General features: G+C 35.3%; 1 protein-coding gene across 2 annotated transcripts in view; it reads left to right on the forward strand.

Moving 5' to 3' along the window:
* The window catches only part of ANKRD10 (ankyrin repeat domain 10), a 38,021-nt gene extending 18,370 nt beyond the window's left edge, over positions 1-19,651 (forward strand). The window contains exons 4-6 of one of the 2 annotated variants that reach the window (XM_074910255.1): positions 11,113-11,348; positions 14,992-15,087; positions 17,968-19,651. In XM_074910255.1, coding sequence (XP_074766356.1) covers positions 11,113-11,348; positions 14,992-15,087; positions 17,968-18,452 — 817 coding nt within the window. In that variant the 3' untranslated portion in view covers positions 18,453-19,651. The remainder of the gene's footprint in view (positions 1-11,112; positions 11,349-14,991; positions 15,088-17,967) is intronic. The other variant, XM_074910266.1, reaches the window with a different exon arrangement.
* The last annotated feature ends 372 nt before the right edge of the window (positions 19,652-20,023 follow it).

Consider the following 20,023-nt stretch of genomic DNA (forward strand, 5'->3'; position numbering starts at 1 on the left):
AAAAAAGCAACATTCATTCTTTTTTTCTTCTTCATAGCTGCTCTCCATCCTCCATAAGAGAAGTCTGTCCAATGTGAACTTTTCAGTGCTGCTGGATTAGCCCTTTGTGAAATTCTTGTAATACATTTCTGTTTGAAGTGAAGTTTATTTCACATTTTAATTATGATCACTCCTGTGGTATCTCAGCTTTTGTTCTTCTCATTTGTACTTCTGAGACTTCTTGACTTTCTGAAATTGTCACCTTTAGTGAAGGGACAGAAGAAGAGTGATGTGTAGATTTCATGATGACAATGCAGAAATCGGCCATTTCTTCTTGACGTAAACCCTCAGTTCCTCTTCAGTCTGGAGGGGGAACTTACATGGCTTGTTCTTTTGAAAGATCTTAGGGCTCAGAGATCTCCTTGATTAATTTCTACATTTCTTCCTGACTTCTTAAAATCTTAGTGTATACTCACTGGTTTTTAACGTTTACTTGTTTTTCTTACCTAGCTAACTTAACTACCAAACTTTTAATATTGAACTGCAGTCCATTTCTGGTGTTAATGCACTTGTGAAATGCACATTACTCTATCTTCTTTTCACTTCAGAAGCTGTACTGCTACGTTGATTAAATGTAGAAGAATCAGCACCCTACTTTCTTAGGGTCATTAACCTTATCTTGAGAATAATGCTTCAGGTTCTTACTGATGATTTGTCTACGATAAGGATTTGGGTGCTTTTTCAAGGTTCTTATCTGTTAATTAGTATATTAATATATTATAATCTCTTTGGTACTTTACAAACTCAGACCACTTCATGCACGATTCTTTTTGCAAACTAATTGCCTGCTCTCCGGATAGCAGTTAAACTGCTGGATTAATTAGTGTTGTTGCATTATTAGTGCAGTATAGTTGCAGAAAAAAATATGTCTGTTCTTGTTTAATTATATATAACAAGCATTTTAAGGGCCATCGCTGTAGTATTCTTGTATTGACCATGCTGCAGTGTGGAGGCTACAGGTGTTGGAATTTGTTCTTCCTTTCCTGCATTATATAAATTCTTATGGAAAGGTAAAGTCAAAGTGGTTTGTACATTTCAGTGGTGAAACTCTTAATTCTCCTGCAAAATAATTACAAGTAAAGCTTGGTAACTTCTTCCATGTTTGGTTTCATGCTTGATTGCCATTGTTGTAGAAGAACTTAACGTGGTTTGTAGGAGGTTGTGACAATGAAGTAAGGCAGTAATTTGGATTTAGTCTCAAGGAAGGATTTGGAAACACTGAAGCAGAACATATATGCATGGATAACTGATAAATCAAAAAGCGGAGGAGAGAGGCTCAGACTCGCAGTAAACCAGGATGGAAAAGGGTGGTTTTCACAGTTACAACTGGTCTGAGTAATTTCAGAAAGCTGAGGCAGACTCTTACTGCTGAGTTCCTGTTCAGTTTGAGAGTGGAGTATTCTTAGTGGAGGTGGAATAACAACAGTAGTTACTAATATCAGTTCAGAAGTTGAGTAAGAATGTGCAAGGTTGTACTTTTTATGAATAAAATCCTTCATTAAAGCAATGGTATTTTATGACCTTTCTGGAACTTCAAGGAAGTTCACAGGATATGGGTCAACCTTGATAAGGGGAGCTTATTCATTAGTGGCAAGCCTTTGTGATTTATAGCATTGGTGTCTCAGCTTTTTTTCAGTCCAGAAGAGATGGATAAAGAACATGAAAGTGTTACAAGACCTTAATATGAGGATAGCTCAGATTTCTGACAGGAACTTCTGGATTTATTGTTGGGAGTGATCTGCCTTTGCATATGAGACTGTGTTAATGTTCACTGTGCATTTTCCCTTCAAATGATACATTTTTTTAAATCTGTAAAATAAGCTATTTCTGACACCAGAAACCTGGGTGCGGTTAAGTCAGGTGGGGAAACCAGAATGTTACGAAGTGGAACTTGGCCAGAGCACAGTTTAGATACAGTGGAAGAAACAATGGTACAGTATATTCTGAGATACAATAATCTTGTTAGCTCTGATGGTTAGTCTAGACATTGATGGTGGTGATGATCTGTATGGGTGTTGTGCTTGATCTGTTGATGTTTTTTGACTGGATATGTGATGAGAGAATTGTTATTTGTAACACGTTTGCTCTAGCTTCTGCTGTGTTGATTTGAATTTCACTTGCTATTCTAGTTTGTGTTTTTTCAGTAAAGTTGATCATAGTTCAACTAGTACCTTTGAACCTGGACAAAAAGCAGTAGGTAGTTGTGGCATGTCCCAGAACATGTTCGAGTTGGTCAGCAAAGTTTTCTAATGTGTGGCATGAGCTACAGGTTACAAGATGTATCTTACTGCAAGAAAACTTAACAAATCTTGGAAGAGCTTTGGCAGCTATAACTTAGGGAGAATGTTACTCTTCTGCTTCAGCTTCTGTTTCCTTCTTCCTGTTTCGACTGATGTGGCCCATACATGGTAGATAAATTTTCTTTTATATGGAGGAAAATCTAAGTTGAAAAAACTCTTTCATGAAGCTCATTTAAAGTGGTGTTATGCACTTCCATGGTTTCTTAATCCAGAAGATCTTCTGTCTGCTTGAGTAAGACCATCAAGTTATTTTTGTCACAAAAAATGAAATTTTTTGTAGTTTGATAGTCTCCCTCTCCATGCCTGTTATGGAACAATAATGCATTCATCTAAGACCTTTAGTCCTTTCATTCTTGTTTTTTTTCCCCTTTTAGCACAAAAATATTTTAAAATTAATTTACCTCTTTAGTTTTCTTCCCAAGCTCTTGCTCTCCATGCTTTTTGTATTGAATCTCATCAACTTTTTTCCATGTTTGGCATACTTGATAGAAGCTTGCTTTCTTAATTTTTCTAATTCTAGGCTGTCTTTGGTTTTCAGTGTGCATGTTGAGGAGAAATAAAGTGAGTTTATTTGCTGCTAGAGGCATCTTGACAGAGTCTGTGTTGTGAGGTTTATCTTTTCAAGTCAGAGTTTGCACTGAACCTTTCCTTAATAGTCTTCCGTAATGTTTTACTCATTGTAAGCAGCTTAGTCTGCAATTCCCGGTCTGTTTCTAGAAAGATGATAGCAGCAGCAATGAAAGTTGTCATTTTCATAAAGTTGGCTGGCTGAGTAACTCTTCCACTGTCTTTGGTCTTAAAGTGGCTGCAGTACTAAAATGATGCTTATTTGGAATTAATTTTTGCTAATGATCTAGGAAATACTTATTTTCACTTTAATAGGGAAGATTTTTTTTCTGTTTTGCTGTATTTCAATCAGACTGTTTTAAGAGTTACCATAGCCTTTCATACTCCCCTTTTGTGAATTAAGGAATCACTTCTTACATAATTGGATATGAACTTAAGCATATTGTTAATTGCTCATACGAGTCAAAGTCAGATAGGCCTATATTGTTCAGCCAAAGGTTTACTTGGAAATGTGAATCATTTTGTGAGAGATACTGAAAATCGAAGTCCGCTATTTGAGGTCTTTCTTAAAGCATATAAATTGGTATACAGATACAGCAATAAATCACTGCCTGATGGTGATGCTTGTAGTAATTCTAATGTTGCCTACCATGGTTAATGAATTCTTTGTTCTGCTAGCATTTGCTCAGTTGTGAGTTGAAGTATTGAGGAGCTGATTATAGCTGCATACTTCATAGCGAACCTTGATTTTTATGCGAAAAAAGCAGATTCACAAACAAGAGCTTCCTTCTTTCCAGTATATTCACCTTGTTATGACTTTGGAGGATGTTCTGAGAAACTCTACCATTGTTTTTAAGTCTAAAATAATTGCAGCTGCCACATGTTTTGTTGTGAAATAAAAACTTGGCACCAACTTGTGCTTTTGTAGATGCCCAGTATGTAATTCTAGCATGAATTTTTATAGCTGTCCCCAGCAGTGACACACGTCTGTTTAGTTAAGAATATTTTTCTCTTGGTATCTGAAAAAAAACGTTTGAAACTATTTCACAACTTTTGTATTTGGACACCAAAGGGTTAAAACACTTACAGTTTAGTATTTTAAAACCAATTTGCTTTAGAAATTTTAGACTAGTATACTGATGTTTATATAGGAAACGTTTTTTTCTCACTGTGGGCGTTTTAGTGTTCTGATCTTTTTTTCTCTCTCTTATGTTTTGTTTTAATCCTTGTATCTGCTAATTTTTGTATAGGAATAGTTACTAATTCTTTTGAGATACAGCCTACTAAATTTAAAGTAATTGAAGCCATGAGTTGACCGGTAATTTTAATCCATTCTGTATAAATTTCAGTGAAGAACTGACAAATTGGTTTCAGGATGAAAGTAACAATGCTTTAAAGGCATAAAAGGCTTAGTATCTTGTTGTTAAGGTGGTCACATGATAATGGCTTACATATTGAATAATGTGCTACAGCACTTTATGTATGTTAATGTAACTTTTAATCTTATTGTTGCCTGCAAATATGTGATCCCTTATGATATAAGTTTCCTGTTTATGCACCATTGCCCGTTTAAATCAAACAGAAGATTCTGAAACTGTAAAAACTACACATGTCAATGTTTTACAGCTACGTAATTCGAATTGACTTGATTTTTTCAAGTAATCCTAGAAAGGGGGAGCATTCCATATAGAAACTGCTGAAACTGCCACAGGTGCTTCTCCGAAAACCTTACAGTTGTGGCATTGAATGTTCAGTATCGCTTCCTTTCTGCACACAAGGCATACTGTTGAGGTATTTGTTGCGGTGATTGGTTTTAATGCTAATCTAGGAATTCAGATATAGAATCTATAGATTTGCATGCTTTGCTTACCCTAATTTACAATTATCTACATTTTTATTTGTAAACTAACAATAGATAAGTTGAGATCAGTATTTTTTAACAGATATTACATTGATATACGAAAACTGTGGTTTATTTTCTTAGATTGTCGCATGGCATTAACAAAAACACAGTAAGCTGTAGGTGATGTAATCACTATTTAAAGATTTAGGGAAATTTTTTTACATATATGAATGTTTTTTCAAAAAGATTTAATGTTGACTTTTTATAGCAGACATTTGTTTTGTTTTTCAAGGTATGTGACATTATAAGTGGAAGGTAGTATACTTCAAATTTATTTCTATGTTAAAGACACATAGAAATTTACCTGCTTTTTCCCTCCAATGAGTATAAAAAGTATGAACAATTGAAACAACTGAGAATGAGGTTCTTTCTAAGTACATACAGTATAATTTATAATTCAATGTGAGAAGCACAAGTCTTTATCTTTTCTTTCTACAGATCCTTCTAAGAGTAAATTTTGTAAGTTATCTTGAAGTAAATCTTTCTTACACCAAGATAGTTATATTTAAACAATTCTAAGTTTTATTTGTTTTGGTTGTTTCTACTTTCTATAGCTTAATCACAGTGGAATAGTCTTGCATATTTTTTGAGAGCTTGCCTCAAATTCCTTCCTTTAGTGAATTTTTCAAAACAAATTCTCATGAGACTGAAATAATAAAAACATCCTACTAAACTAAAGCTAAACTGAAAGTTAACTTCATGTTTCTGTACACTGATCCTGTTTGGTCAGATAACATATTTACCTCTCAATTTACTTACACTCACAGCCAGCATTTTTAAAAGCATTTCAGAAGAAGGAAATCTAAACATGCTTCACCAGTGTCCTCTTTATAGCTGCTTTAATTTGATACCAGGACTCTCAGATGAACTGGGCCTTTAAAATGGGAGTTACGATGTCAACCGAAGGGAGAAAAACAGATTTAAACCAAAAAAGTCCTCTCCATGTCAAGATTAGTCAGTTTTGAAGACTGCGTGTGGACATCACTTGATGGAAGAAGAAAAATGTGTTATGGGAGTGTTGTTTTAAGCACTGTAGAAGGTGTGTGAATAAATGTATATACTAAAGTCAGAGTTTTAACTAATATAATGGTGCACGTTTTGAGTTTATTTATAAAACACCTGTCACTGCAGAACATTTCAAGTGTTAAATACAATCTGTCAAGGAACTTCAGGATCCCCTACTTCTAGTCATCCATATCCAGACTTTCCTCATCTTTTCTCATGGATTTTTTTCTATTTAGAATAACTTTATATTATAAAAATGTATCTTTCCCATTATATTTGTATGTCTTCTTTTCCTTGGGAATTAGGATCGTATACTTCTGTACTTTGAGGAAAACAGTATGTCTCTTATTCCCAGCTCCTGGATTTTAGCCTACAAGAAGGCTGAGGGTAAATAATATTGTGCTTTGTGTTTCTAATTTTTCTAATAATAAGAATTAGATGGAAATAATTAATATAAAGCAAAAAAAATACTGCCAAGTGAAAAAATTTTAACAGCACTCATTAATTTTTTGCACACTTGAATTGCTTTGGAAATGATGCAAGGTATGTTTTCTAAGTGTAGAATGAATTGACTTTCTGACCACTTACCAAAACTGTATTCAGTCCTGGGTAAAGTTAAGTAAGGAATTTTTCTCCCATTTGTCAGTTCAAGCCTTCATGTGTGTTCTTGTCTGGAGTAGGTGCCAAAAAGGGAATTATGTTTTCAGTGTCCTTTCTTCCGTTTTTCCACCTGTTCCTGTAGCTGGACTGACCTTCAGAGATGTCTTTGGTTTTTTACTACTTTTTTTTTACTGGAGAGGGAGAATTAAGTTTTTGGAGCTCAGCTGTCTGTTTTGACAGTAACTAGACCAACCTTTAGAAAATACTGCACCAAGTCAATGGATACTATTTAATAAAAGACTGACTAATCATAAAAACCATGTAACTTTTCAAGGCTTAGCCTGATTTCTTTAATAAGACTCTCTTCCATCCTTTCACACCTTCCTTACTTGTAGCTTCTTCCATCATAAGATCATCTTTGAAAAATACCAGTCTATGTAGCTTATTTGCCTAGTTTTGTTTCAGCTAAGTAGCCTAGCTTAGAGGAAAACCCTGAAAAGAAACATAAGCTTGTCCTCAAGTTTGGCATCTTTGCTGGGGAAAGAAAAAAAAAATTAAACACCCTAAAAAAGCCCCAAAACAAACAAAAAACCCACAAAAACACCCCAACGAAACAAAAAACACACAAAAACCTGCAGGAAATGTCCTTGTTTCTAAAATCTGAGTAATGCAGTTATGGAAATAAAGCTGTCATATTTGCTGTGTGATTGGCAGTAACGAAAGGGCAGCTTGACTGAAGATTTAATATCAAACAGTGTGTTCTGAGCTTTGCAGTTACCTCTGTTCAAGGTGTTCAGGCTAAAAGATAAAACCTAGTACTGAAGGGATTTTTAAGTTACAAAATACAGAGGATCAGTGGAAAAGAAGATTTTTTTCAAGAGGTGAAATTTTGAGGTATTTACATCCATGTTGTCCAACGGTTTACATATTTTTAATTTTCACTGACTTTTTTTCTTTCACGGGCTGGGTCTTGAAGTTGTTTTCAGTTAGAATATCCTTTACTTAATCAAATCCTTTTTCTTCTGTAGGCAGCTGTGAGAAATGAAGTACCTTTCAAGGGACATGTCTAATAACTCAAGTAGATAAAAATTTGCTTAAATATAGTGATTACCTCTTTGAGTTTCCTGCTTGTTGATTTTAACCATGTTAATGCAATAACCATGCAGTTAATGGCATATTATAGTCTACTTAATAGGCAAATGAATCTTCAGTTACTACTACTCCTTCTCTTCACTTGATAGTCAGTTCACTTATAATTGCAGTTCATAACCAAGGACTGGCATAAGGATTACACGTAAGAGATTGAACTCCTCTTAGTCTCATGTGTAGTTGGGACAGTGAACTATTTCTATTTTAATTCCTATATTGGAGTCTGTTTCATATAATGACTTTTATATTCTTAGCTCATGGGCTGAGCTGAGGTAGCTGATTCATTTTCAGACGTTTGGCAGCATTTGAGATAGACCGTACACGGCAGATTTAGTAATAGATATGTTCAGTTCCTTGTAACCACTGCTGTAACAGGGTGATTCCAGTCCCAAGTCTAAATTAGCACTTTTAAAGAATGTTCTAGTAGATGTCCTAGTTTTTTGATTCATTCAAGTACTCCAGGATTTCTAGGAGGACTGTATAAGACTGTTTTTCTGTTACACACTTGTAATCCTCACAGCGATGGTAGTATTTCTACATGTTGTAGAAATAACATAAAACTGTTCCAATCTGGTAAAACTGTGATACCTGTTAAGATCATTTTCTTTCCTACTTCGTGCATGTTGCAAATTGAGTCAGCCATTTTTTCTTGGATTACTTGCATTTTGTTAGGATGAACTAGTATAGCACAGCCAGTTCTTGCTGCCTTTTGTGTTATCACTGACAGATTCTTCTTCCTAGAGAAAGCTAGAAAAATCAGCTAAAGAAGTCGTCTTTATCTTTCTAGCCTGTTTTTGAGAAAGTGCGACTTAAGAGGTTCTGCAAGTTTTGTCAACTTCTCCTTTTCTCTTTCCCATTAATATCAATGCACGATAGTTCAGCTGAAATTTGATGGGATTTGAAAGTCCCAGAATAATCAGCCTTCAGTTATATTAATGGAAATTGACAACTGTATATAAAAAAGATACTCAAATTAGTGTTTCCACTGAGAGAGAGCAGAGAGAATTTAAGTTGTGTTCTCTTTCATAGCTGTTGGCTAACCAGTTTCTAGAGTAATCTAGATCCTGTAATCTCCTTCGACTTTTTTTTCCTCTCTCTTTTTTTTTTCATTATTAACTTCTGAACACAGGAAATTCTTGAAATTGATAGGCTAAATTCAGACGCACATATTTGAGAGACGTTTCTAAACTCTTGGAAGACTATTATATCCGGTGTGCTTCAGTACCTTGAAAACCTATGCAGTGTTTCCAAAATACTCCTGTACATCTTTGTCTGCCTGTTAAAAGTAAGCTGTTCAGGAGTAGGTGGGGACAAATCTAAAAATATCGAAGGTCATTACATTTTAAAATCTGACAAAACAGTAACTTAAAGTTCATCTGTTTTGGGGAAACTTTTCTTTCTCAGAGTTTGGTCATGTAAACTTACAGACTTGCGTCTTGGTCTGTACATCTCCAGATGCCTCTGGCAGTTTATATCGACATTCCTTTGGGAAGTGGTGACTTAAATGTAGTCTGTCTTACAGTCCATTCTTCAAAGCAGTTACTGTTCCATAACATTTGCTAAGTAATATAATTACTTGGCTTTTGAAGTTTTAATGAATTAGGTGGTCAGTCAACATTGGTAATTTTTATCTTTGCATAACTTTAATTTACTCTTGTTTAGATTTTCTTTACTGTCATTTTGGAGCTTGCAAACTTAAAATTAATTTCAGAGAACTGAACTATTCTTTCTGACCAAAACGGGTATGTGGAAATTTCTGTTTCCTAAGTTGTAGTTGCTTTGTGTTACATCTGTATACTACACAAGTAAATTAGAACTATTAAAAGAGCATTGAATGCTGGTTAGCAGGGGCCTCAACGGGCCATCTAGTTCAGCATGGGAAAGAATTGACTGTACTTTGCAGAATTTCTGAAATCAAAGTCTGCTCTTAAAACAAGGGGGAAAAGAGAACCCTCTGGAGATTCAGCAACCTTTATACCCTGAATCTTTCTCCTAATGCCTAACTTCAAACATTCTTTGTTCACGTTAATCCCATTCATATACTGCCTGTCCTGGATGCACAGAATTGATTATTCTCTTTGCGGCTATCTTTTAGGTATTCAAAATTAATACCTCTACCTTGAGGTTTCATTTCTTTTGAATAACTAGGTGTTTTGGTCTTCTAAAGTTTTACTTTCTAGACCACTGTTGGCTGCTGTTCTCTGGATTTTCACAAGTAGTCCAAGTAAATGGTGTTTTAGAATATGGTAATACAGAATGAAATTACCCTGATCTAGCCTAATGGTTTCTCTGGTTCTCTAGTATTTTGACTTAATCTTTCAAATTTTATATAATCCAGCAGTCTCTATTTATGGAATTAGTCTTGCTGTTTCTAAGTCAGTTTCTAAAGACTTTTTAGTCTAATTTTTACAGCAAATAAATTGTTTTAGTGATGTAGGAAGCAAATCTGGGCTTTGTTCTTTATTTTCTTTGCGTGATCCTGGAGTGAGTTGTTTTCTACTTTGAGTTTCAACAGGGGCGGGTCAGTTGATCTTACGAATTCTTATTCTGTTGGCTGGTCTGTTTCTGGATTTTTAAGTAATGGACTTGTCTAAACTACTGAAGCCAAGAAACAAAAATTCAATTTTTGGATTAGTTAGATCTGTCTGGAAAGGCAGAAAAAACTTAAGATTTATTGGCATCTTTTGCTTCACAATCTACTTTTGTCATTTTTCGGCCCTCATGTCTCCACTTTTATGCACTTTCTTACAAAGTTAGGCTATATTTCTAAGCACGGACATGCTGTATGTTTGTGTAAATGCATGTAATAAGCACTCTTTCAAATTACATCTCTACATGTCCTGCTTGATTTCATGTATAAGCTCATTGATGCATCAGAATATTCAGAGTCCAGTGCCATTCTCGTGCATGGAAAAGTCTTGGTTCAAATAACAAAGCAAGTCCCAGCACTTATGATGTCACACACTTTGAAATGAGAAACAAACCAGAAAAAAAAAAAGTATAAGCAAAGCATAACTAAGTATATCATCTTTATCTTTTCCTATATATGTATATATTTTATTGTTAGGAAGAATAGTGATGTTGTTGTTACCTTAGAAACCAGAATGCCATGGACAATTGCCAAGTCATGTTAAGTTTTGTTTTGAGTATTTGATCTTTTGCTCAAGTTAAAGCAATAGAATGCAGAATAAACTGCAGAAGATGGTAAAATTCAAGGCTTAAATTAGTCTGAAGTTTATGTAAAGATCAGATACTTCAGACTATTTTAGAATAAAGCATTTTGAGAAGTTTAAATAGGAAGATGTTTTTTTTAAGGCACATAGTATATTGATTTTATTTAAAAGTGTATTGTCTCCCAAATTTTGCTTAGAAGCCAGATATATGTGCAAAAAGTTAAGTTAGTTATAAAACTGATTGATAACTAATTTCTTAATGGAAATTTGCTAAGTGTATGTTTTCTCTCATCACCAACAGATAGATAGTAAGGGCAGCAGCAGCAGCAAGCTAGCTTGATGAATGAGGGTAATTCAATTTCTTTGTATTGTACAGCTTGAGAAATGCCAGTGGCCTGACAGCAGCAGACCTTGCACATACCCAGGGCTTCCAAGAATGTGCCCAGTTTCTCTTGAACCTCCAGAACTGTCATCTGAATCGTTTCTATAGCAATGGCACCTTAAATGGGGTTCATCAGAATGCAGGTCCCAATCCATTCAGTGGTGGGACAAGTCGAAAGAGATCCTTTGAAGATATGGAGTCTGCTGGAGTAAAGAAGGCTAGAACGGAAGGTGAGACCCCAGAGGTAAAAGGGATGGGGTGATACTGTTGCTGAGAAAGGAAAATAAACATTTTAAAAGCCTTTTAGAGTGGATGTTGACTATTATTGACAAACTCACGTACATATCTAAATTACATATCAATACAAGAAGCAGATGAATACAGTTATTCCATGCCACAAGATCCCAGTTCTCCCTGTCGTCATCTTGGTGTGTTCAGAAATTTCTATTTCCAGAGAGTGCTAAACTTACATGATGCCAAGAATAATATGTGGAGGAGTAGAACCTGAAATTAGCTTCTACTCCATTCTCAATTTCTTTTCCTTCAGGAGAGCTAAATAATGTTGCATTAATTCACAAAGATGCTTGGATGTTCAGATGGTAATTTTCAACTTCAGGATTAATTCACAATTCAAAAACTGTTTGCTAGATAGGATGGTTGAAAGAAATGTAATGCAAAAAGGTTTTTCAAATCAAGAGAGATTATGTTAAGTTTCCAGGATCATGTTCCAAGGAGAACTGATAGCTTACAGGAGTATGTAAGTCTAGAATGAACCTTAAGAACTCCTATTCAGCTTTGTGCATTGAGGCTACTGCTTCTTCGTCTGCCAGCAGTGATGCGATAGTACAACCTCGAAGATATTTTTTGGTGACTCTATGAAGAAACCTTGAATCACACAATAGAGCGTGTCTTCTTCCTATCTGCTGGTCATCCCATTTAAATTGTTATTAAAAAGAATGTAGCATTCTGCACTCAAACGTCATTTCTTTTTCTGGTGTCTTGCATCAGGCAAAGGACTCTGTAGGTCTTCATTGAAGACTTTCTTCAGTTAAAGTTAATATCCTAACAGATATGTCTTTCAGTGAGCCAAATAAAATGGGGTCAAGCAGTGCTTAATTCCAGATAACAAGAGACCAAACCATGAGACCAAAACAAAGTTTCTAAATATGACATGGACAACATAAATTACATTAATATTGACACTCTAGTATTTCCTTTAGTACTTGCTATCCAGCCACCATTTCAACTATACCAGGATCAGAGGCCTTAAGAGTTTACTCCATAGCCAGTCATAAATAGGATATGTTACTTCAGGTAGTGGTCTAAACTATAAATAATTTCATGATGGAGGAGAGTGCCTATACAATTAAATGTAAGACTGCTTTTCAGGAATAACATCCTGAAGTAGCTACAGAGAATGAGAGAACTTGGGCAGTATGCAGATGCCCATAGAAGCTGCAGAAAGATGACTTCAGTGCATTCATGTTCTGTTACGAGAAGGCACTGCTCAAAGTGAAAGATACATATCTTTCGTGAGTTATTCCTTCTGAACGTTCTTAACCAGCAATCTCTTTTAGTTTCAGGAAATGGTTCAATCAGGTCAGTAGGTAGCATTTCCTCATAATCTGTGGGAGTGGCACTGGGCTAGCTATTTTTATTCTATATGTTGTCACAAAATAGCAGTATCTGCATTACATTTCAGCATAAACAGTTGGTCTAGTGGGTAAGTTAGATCTAAGCAGTTACAGAGATTTTGAAGAAGCAGAGTAGGTAATTTTGAAATTTTTACCAGTATAAGACCTTTGCAAACAAAGCCAAAAGCTTTGCTACATTTGCTTGATGGTTTTTAGAGTAATTAAGAGATACATCCCAGCTGCATAAGTTGAAGTTTCTGATCTGACATGTCTGCCCTCAAAGACATCAGCATCAGTAATATCTATCAATGTAAAAAGTCTGTTGGAGTGAGAATGAATCACTGTTCTTGAGGCACTTTGTAAGCAACATAATTGAGTAATGAGAAGTCTCTAGTACATCTTTTGTGCTTAGCTAGTCTTTTTATAAAACAAGCCCAACTTTGTGGTAATTTTGCCCTTACCAGAACCACACTGGTCTGTTGTCCTTTAAAGACTGCTTGTACAGGAGATTCTAGATGTCAGGGACTGCCGGCAACCTGTATTTGCAGGGATGAGTTAGGTTTTGATGGCCATACCTCAAATTAGAGCAATCACTGCTTTTAAAAAACCTACTTCTTGTGATCAGGCACAGTATATGCCCCTTATAAGAACCTGTAAGCAGTAGAGGTGAAAGAAGAGAAATACTTAAGCTATGCTTCGCCCTTTGTCCTGAAATAATTAAACAGGACTGTAGGTGGGGGTTACTTAGTTAATTTTGTTTATATGCACATACGTGTATCTGTTTTGAGGTGCATAGTATTAAACCTTCAGCCTCAAAATTAAGCAAAACTGATACATCATACACTGTGATACAAACTAATTACCCTTTCAAATGCAATGCAAAAATGTGTTCCAAAGGCTGAACCTGAACTTAACAAAAGTAAATCAGCGGCCACTTTCAGAATATAAACCAAATAGTTTTTGACTTAGCAACATGAGCTGAACTTTATGTCCATTTTTCTGAAATCCATTCCAGAAATTTCACCCTGCTTCCCAGGCTGGTTGGTAGAGGGTGGTGCACGGGGTCAAATATAATGATGATGATGCACACCAGGTCAACTGGACACATGGGTTTGTTTGCAGCAGCCCGAATACTAGCCCTTCTGCTTCATGGTCCTTGGCAGGTCGGCTTTTGCACGGTGCTGTACAGGCTACACATGGTATTGTCTTGTATACAACTGGTGGGTCATTATATCAGTATCACAAGCCTCAGGACAGCTGCTCTTAGGTGTTCATTGTGAGGTGGGAATGGAGGGTGTTGCCAGGTGTACGCTTGAATTGGCCAGCATGAAAGTGCACTTCCATATTCCTCTAGGTAACTGGAAAAAATGCCTTTCCCTTCCTGGTTTAGGGTAGTTTGAAACCTGCTGATCCAAGGACCCTGGTCTCCTTTAAGCCCTCTGTGATCTCTTTGGCCCTGAAACACTTTAGCTATTGCTTAAAGTTCTTTAAAAACAAGTGGTTTACAAAAATTTTGGTTGTGCCCAAGGTAATGAGAGCTGACTTGCAGTCTACTAAAGTAGCGTTTCATATTATTAAAAGTGTGTGCAATGTATATAGGAAGGTGTGTTAGTGAGAGCAGTGCAGGGTCTGCTGGGATAGTATTGGAGCAGCACTTCGGGTGGTAGGTATAAGACATAGTGAAGTCAAGCCCGTCTTGCTTACTAAAGCATTTCCCACAGCAGTCTAACCACTTGCCATCTTTTCTCAGAAGACAGATCTATTTGTTCAGCTCTTAAACGGATCCCTCGAGCAGCGTGGTATGAATAGGGAGTGGGTTGCTGGAAACTGGCCCTTGGGAGTGAAAGAGGGAGCAGTCCAGACTGACAGTAGACAAATGTGAGGTAGAGACTGTCTTTTTATCTGTTGGGCACACTAGCTGTAAAGCCTAAATATGAGTAACTTAAATTGCTCTTTATTCAATCTGTTAGTACATGAGACTAATAGTAGTTTGATATGTAGGTGCAAAGTCTGATAGATACACTGGTAATTCTTCATTTTGAGGGATTAAAATGAATGTGCAAGTACTTAGCATTTGCTTATTCTGCATTTGGAATCTCAAACATGTCAGAAGCTTTCAGATGTGAAAAAATTACATTTCATTGTAAAAAGCTTTTGCTTTAATAATCAAAGTACTCCTGTTTGTTGGCTGAGTTTTCAAGTGTGCACCAGTAACTAAACGTGACTCTTTTTTTATCAGCTTACAGCTTTGATGGCTTAATACCAATGATGAATGGAGGAGTTGAGGACGATGCTGACAATATGCACGTTGATAGAGAGTTTGCTGTTGTATCAGGTGGGAGTGGACAGTTTCCTGTTAACTACAACAACATTCAAATGGTTGAAGACACCAAACAACAGGAGAGTACTTCTGTTGGACCAAAAGAAATTGAAATATACACTGTTTCTGCAATGCAAACTCCTTGTCGTTGCAAGAATCAATATGCATTTTATTTTTAATTTAAGTATAAAACTTAGTCCTTTATTTTTGCACATCGTTGTCTAGAGTCTTGAAAGCTATTGTATTGCTGTAACACCCATTATATTGGGGGTTTAGTAGGTATCTAAAATTAGCTGTTTCATGCAATATATTGTAATGGTGAAAGAGAAGATTTATTAGTAGTTTATTATTATTTCAGATAAACAGAAATCCATAATGGCTGTTTCACTTTTAACCTGAGGCTTGTATTACGCTGTGCCTTGCTTTTAGTTGCTATAATTTCAGGTAAAGGAAATTCAGAAATAAATTATTCATTTCATTTCCATTAAATAGATTTAATTGCTAATAAGAAGACCTGATAGGGAAACATATTGTAGTGCTTATATAGCTTTGAAAATTAATATACGTTACAATTAAACTATATTCAAAATAGTTCAATAAATACTATAAAGAATAGTCTAGACATATACCATGTGTTCAGAAGTTGTTCAGACACAGTGGTATAAGCGCAGGATACTGCTATGGCGTTTTCTTTATGTAAATGAAAGGCTGAACATCGCAGAGCTTGAACTAGTATTTGGAGCTAACATACATTGGAAGACAGTTTTTTGTGTTTTGTGCTGATCTTCACAAAACACTCAAAAAGTTACTAGTATTCATGAATATTAATGCTCAAGTTTTTTAAGGGCTGCTTAATCAAGATGCTTTTGGTAATCCCAAGATGTGTATAGAGTTTCAATCTTGGGTCAGATTTTTCCATGCAGTTCGTAGGTACAGGCATGGAATTACTATGATAGTGCATTATGACATTCAGAAATTAATTTCTTACTTTCATTTCTTCTGTGATAAATATGTTTATGCTTTGTACCACAGATCAGATTCACCAAAGGGAATGATAATTAATAGATAATTTAATATATTAGGAATAAATACATATATAATCAGTACTTTAAAAGTAGACTGATATTTTCCAGTGATAATTACCAAGTGTTCTTATTTAGGAAAAAATTATTGTCTTTCATAAATATACTCTATTACTATAGGTGCTAATTTTTAACAAATAAAAACATTCTATAATTATCACTAGAACTATTTATTACCTACTTTTGCATTTAACTAACAGTAGTGCCATTTATATTAAATTTGATTTGGCAAAGTCAGCCTATAAGGATTTATTTTTAAACAGTTAAAATTTTGCACTTTTCAGTTAATAAACACTATATGAAATTCCTTCTGTGCGTTTTCATCACTCAAATATTAGCTTTGATGTCTTGATGGGTTTGGGTGGGTTTTTTTCCGCTTTCAATAAGAATTTGTGAGTAGTGAACTCAGCTGGTGTGATTATGTAGGGACTAAACAGGAAACTCCAGTTAGTACATCCAGTGAGTTACAAATGGAACTCGTTTCTTGGCATTATGTATTGCTGTATGTGAAGTATCAGTATCATCAACCGTATTTCAAATAATATTCATGTGAAAGACTAATAGAAAACCAAAACTTCAGATACTTCCTTGTCAAACAGTGGTACTCATTATGCGTCACTTCAACAGGAACCCCATGTTTTACAAATGTGGGATGTTACCAACAGACTTACTGACTTCGAATTGGTAATACACAGTAAATACAATCCTGTTTTGCACGTAGGTTTATGCATTCATGTATACGTAAACATATGTGCATGTATCCAAGGATAATAACAGAATGTAAAACTAAATGTCACCATATAGGTCTGTAGTTTCTGCGTTTGCCTTGCTCATCTTTACCAATATAGATGTACATTTTAGATGTCCTTTATTGGTAGGCATTTTTAAAGCAGAATATATTACCCATTTTTTGTGCTAGTACTTTGAGTACCACTGCAAAAACATACATTTCAGACATACTGATGAAATCTGTTTATGGAAATAAAAACTATTGTACTAATTACTAAATTCAAAGGAGAAATTGCTTTAAAACAGTTGTCAGTGGTTTTTGCATGCACATTTTTAGATTTTGTTTCCTACTAATTTTTTTAGTCTTCTGTGCACTCTGCTGTTGCTATTGGATGGCATTTTGCATGTGGATTGTACAGATGTTATTATAAACATATCATTAAATACAAACCTGCCTAGTATGTTATCTAGCAAGCTGATAAATTGAAGTACTTTCTGAATAAAGGAACGTTGAAACATTTTCTATTAACATCCCAACATAACATTTCTTTATTTGACCTATTTCAGTGTATACTACTGTACTGTGAGAGTTCTTACTAAAAAGACAAAAAAAAAAAAAAAGCAACGGATAAATTACAGCTGAAAAATAAAAAAAACAACCTTCACCCTCTCACAGATACTCAGTTCTTTTATGTACATAATCTTTTGTCCCAAGAGGGACTTGCAGTTAAGGTGGAAAGATGCCTTTTATTCCATCTTTCAAAACACTGCCCAGAATGTTGTCTGCCACACTTACTTCCTACAGTTAAATGAAAAAAATTCTGAGATGTACACATTGTCCTTGCAAAGATTAATATAGGCATATTTACACATTGAATGTAGATAGACAGTTGCCTTTTCAACATAAGAATCCAAGCTACAAGCTTACTAGTCAGCTCTCATTACTTTGAACTACCTATATTGTTATAAACAAAGAAGGGGTAGATTTATTTTCAAAGCTGTGTGTGGAAGCATTTTTTAAATAAGTGAAGTATAGTGGAAACATTTTGATGTATTTCGATTTACTCTTAATTGTTGGTGACAGGTGTATTTCTTAATGCAGATATGAATAACAGTAGCTCCATATTGAATGCACTGACAAATGGATGTGCCATCAATGGACATTTGGATTTCACCGCCGCACAACAGCTCAGTGGGATGGATACCAGGCATGAGGAGTGTTTAACATTAACACCTAACGGAATAATTCCTGGAATAACTTCTCCCAGTAGGCATCGAATTCATACCAGTAACAGCGCCGAGGAACCTGAAAAAGCCATGAATAATTCCACTGATATGTGTGGATCTCTGCATCTGAACGGAAGCCCAAGTAGCTGTGTTTCTAACCGGCCCTCGTGGGTGGAAGACCCAGGGGATACTTTGCACTATGGACACTATCATGGTTTTGGGGATACTGCTGAAAGCATCCCCGAACTTAGTAGTGTTGTTGAGCATTCCAACTCTGTCAAGGTTGAACAGAGATATGACAATACTGTCCTAGGCACAATGTATTTGTATCATGGTTCCTAGATGAATGATCTTTATATCAAACGCATATTGAAATTGCTACCAAATGAAACTGGGGGACAAAATCCTCACATAGCATTAAATTTGAAGATTGCGACTTATTGCTATTTTTACACTTTGTTTATATGAAAAGTAAACCTTTAATTTGACAGCCTTATACAATAGTTGTAGTTTGTTGCATGTATGGGGCTTATTTAGTGATAAAATAGGTGCTGTTATGATGGAATGTTTATTATTTTCATTTTTTTATTATGGAATGTTCTGGTTTTGTATTTTTTTATTTCTAAGCTTGTGAACACTATCTTTCCCTTTTTAGAGCTGTTTTCCCTTTTATTAAAACAATGTTTAACTGAATTTTGTGAAGAAAATGTTAACGTATGTGCATCACTTAGAAGTAAAGATTTTTCTTTTCCATATCTTCTGCTGAAGCTATGGTAGCAATATCAATGCCAGCTATCACTATGCAAGGTTGAAAGTGGCAATCTTCTGGAGCTTCTCTGACTTTCTAGTTTGTACATTTCTTTGGTATAATTAGATGTTCATCTTTAAATTTTTTGAACAAGTTGTTTAAAAACGCAGAGACAAAATTGGAAGAAGTTACTGTTTCACTTTCTGTAGCATAGAAGTGCTTTTCATTGTTGTTGGGCTCTTTGCATTATAGAGTGGGAAAGTGGGCTGCCTTTGTTCAGTCGCAGTTGGGTGTGCCTCAGGTTAGCTCTGAATTTGTGGCGGTTTTCTTTGGCTTCTCTCCTTTGTATGTACGCTTGATATTTTACCATAGCTCACAGACCGGAGGCATGTTGGCACTGTTCTGCTTTGTACGCGGTTTAAAATTGCTGTTACTTGTTATAGAATTTGCCAAGTCAAAATATTTGAGTTCGACTGTCTTGAATATACATTTATTGTCCTTTTTTTTAACATATGCTTTGAAAATGTAATGTTGTGTACTCTTTGGGCTATGCTCACGGAAAATACATTGTATTTAAAGCTTAATACACAAATCAAAATTCATATAAGTGCACTATATGAGCACTAATAATATAAGTTGCTGCTTTGTGTTGCGATAAGTGAAGAGTGGGGAGGAATATGGTAACTGGGATAAACCTTCTGAATTGTGTTGATTTTTTGGTTCTTGTTTTGTTTAAAAAGGGACCTTTACAAATTGGATTTTAAAAAAATAAACATATTACATTGTATCTGAATATTTTGTTTAGACATTATTATTTTATTGGCAATTTGTGCAAGTCTTTAATAGTTTTTAAATCACATGTCTCCATAATCTTTCTCAGTGCAACTATGAATTTCTTGGGTTTGTCAGTACGTGGAAGCAAATGGGAACAGCACACTAAGTTGTTCTTGATTGAGTTACAGAAGCACATACTGAAATATTATGTGTATGAAGGTTGTATCAGCCTTGAACTCCAAAAGTGGGTTAAAATACTGGCTGGCTGATTTTCTTGAAAAACTATAGTCTCCTTCGAACATTTTTAAACAAAATGCGGTGAACTACACAGAAGTCAGTGTTTCAAATAGACTTTACACTCTGCGTGTTCACTATCTACATATAAGATTGT

The sequence above is a fragment of the Athene noctua genome, chromosome 1, assembly GCF_965140245.1.
Source record: "Athene noctua chromosome 1, bAthNoc1.hap1.1, whole genome shotgun sequence".
Taxonomy (NCBI): domain Eukaryota; kingdom Metazoa; phylum Chordata; class Aves; order Strigiformes; family Strigidae; genus Athene; species Athene noctua.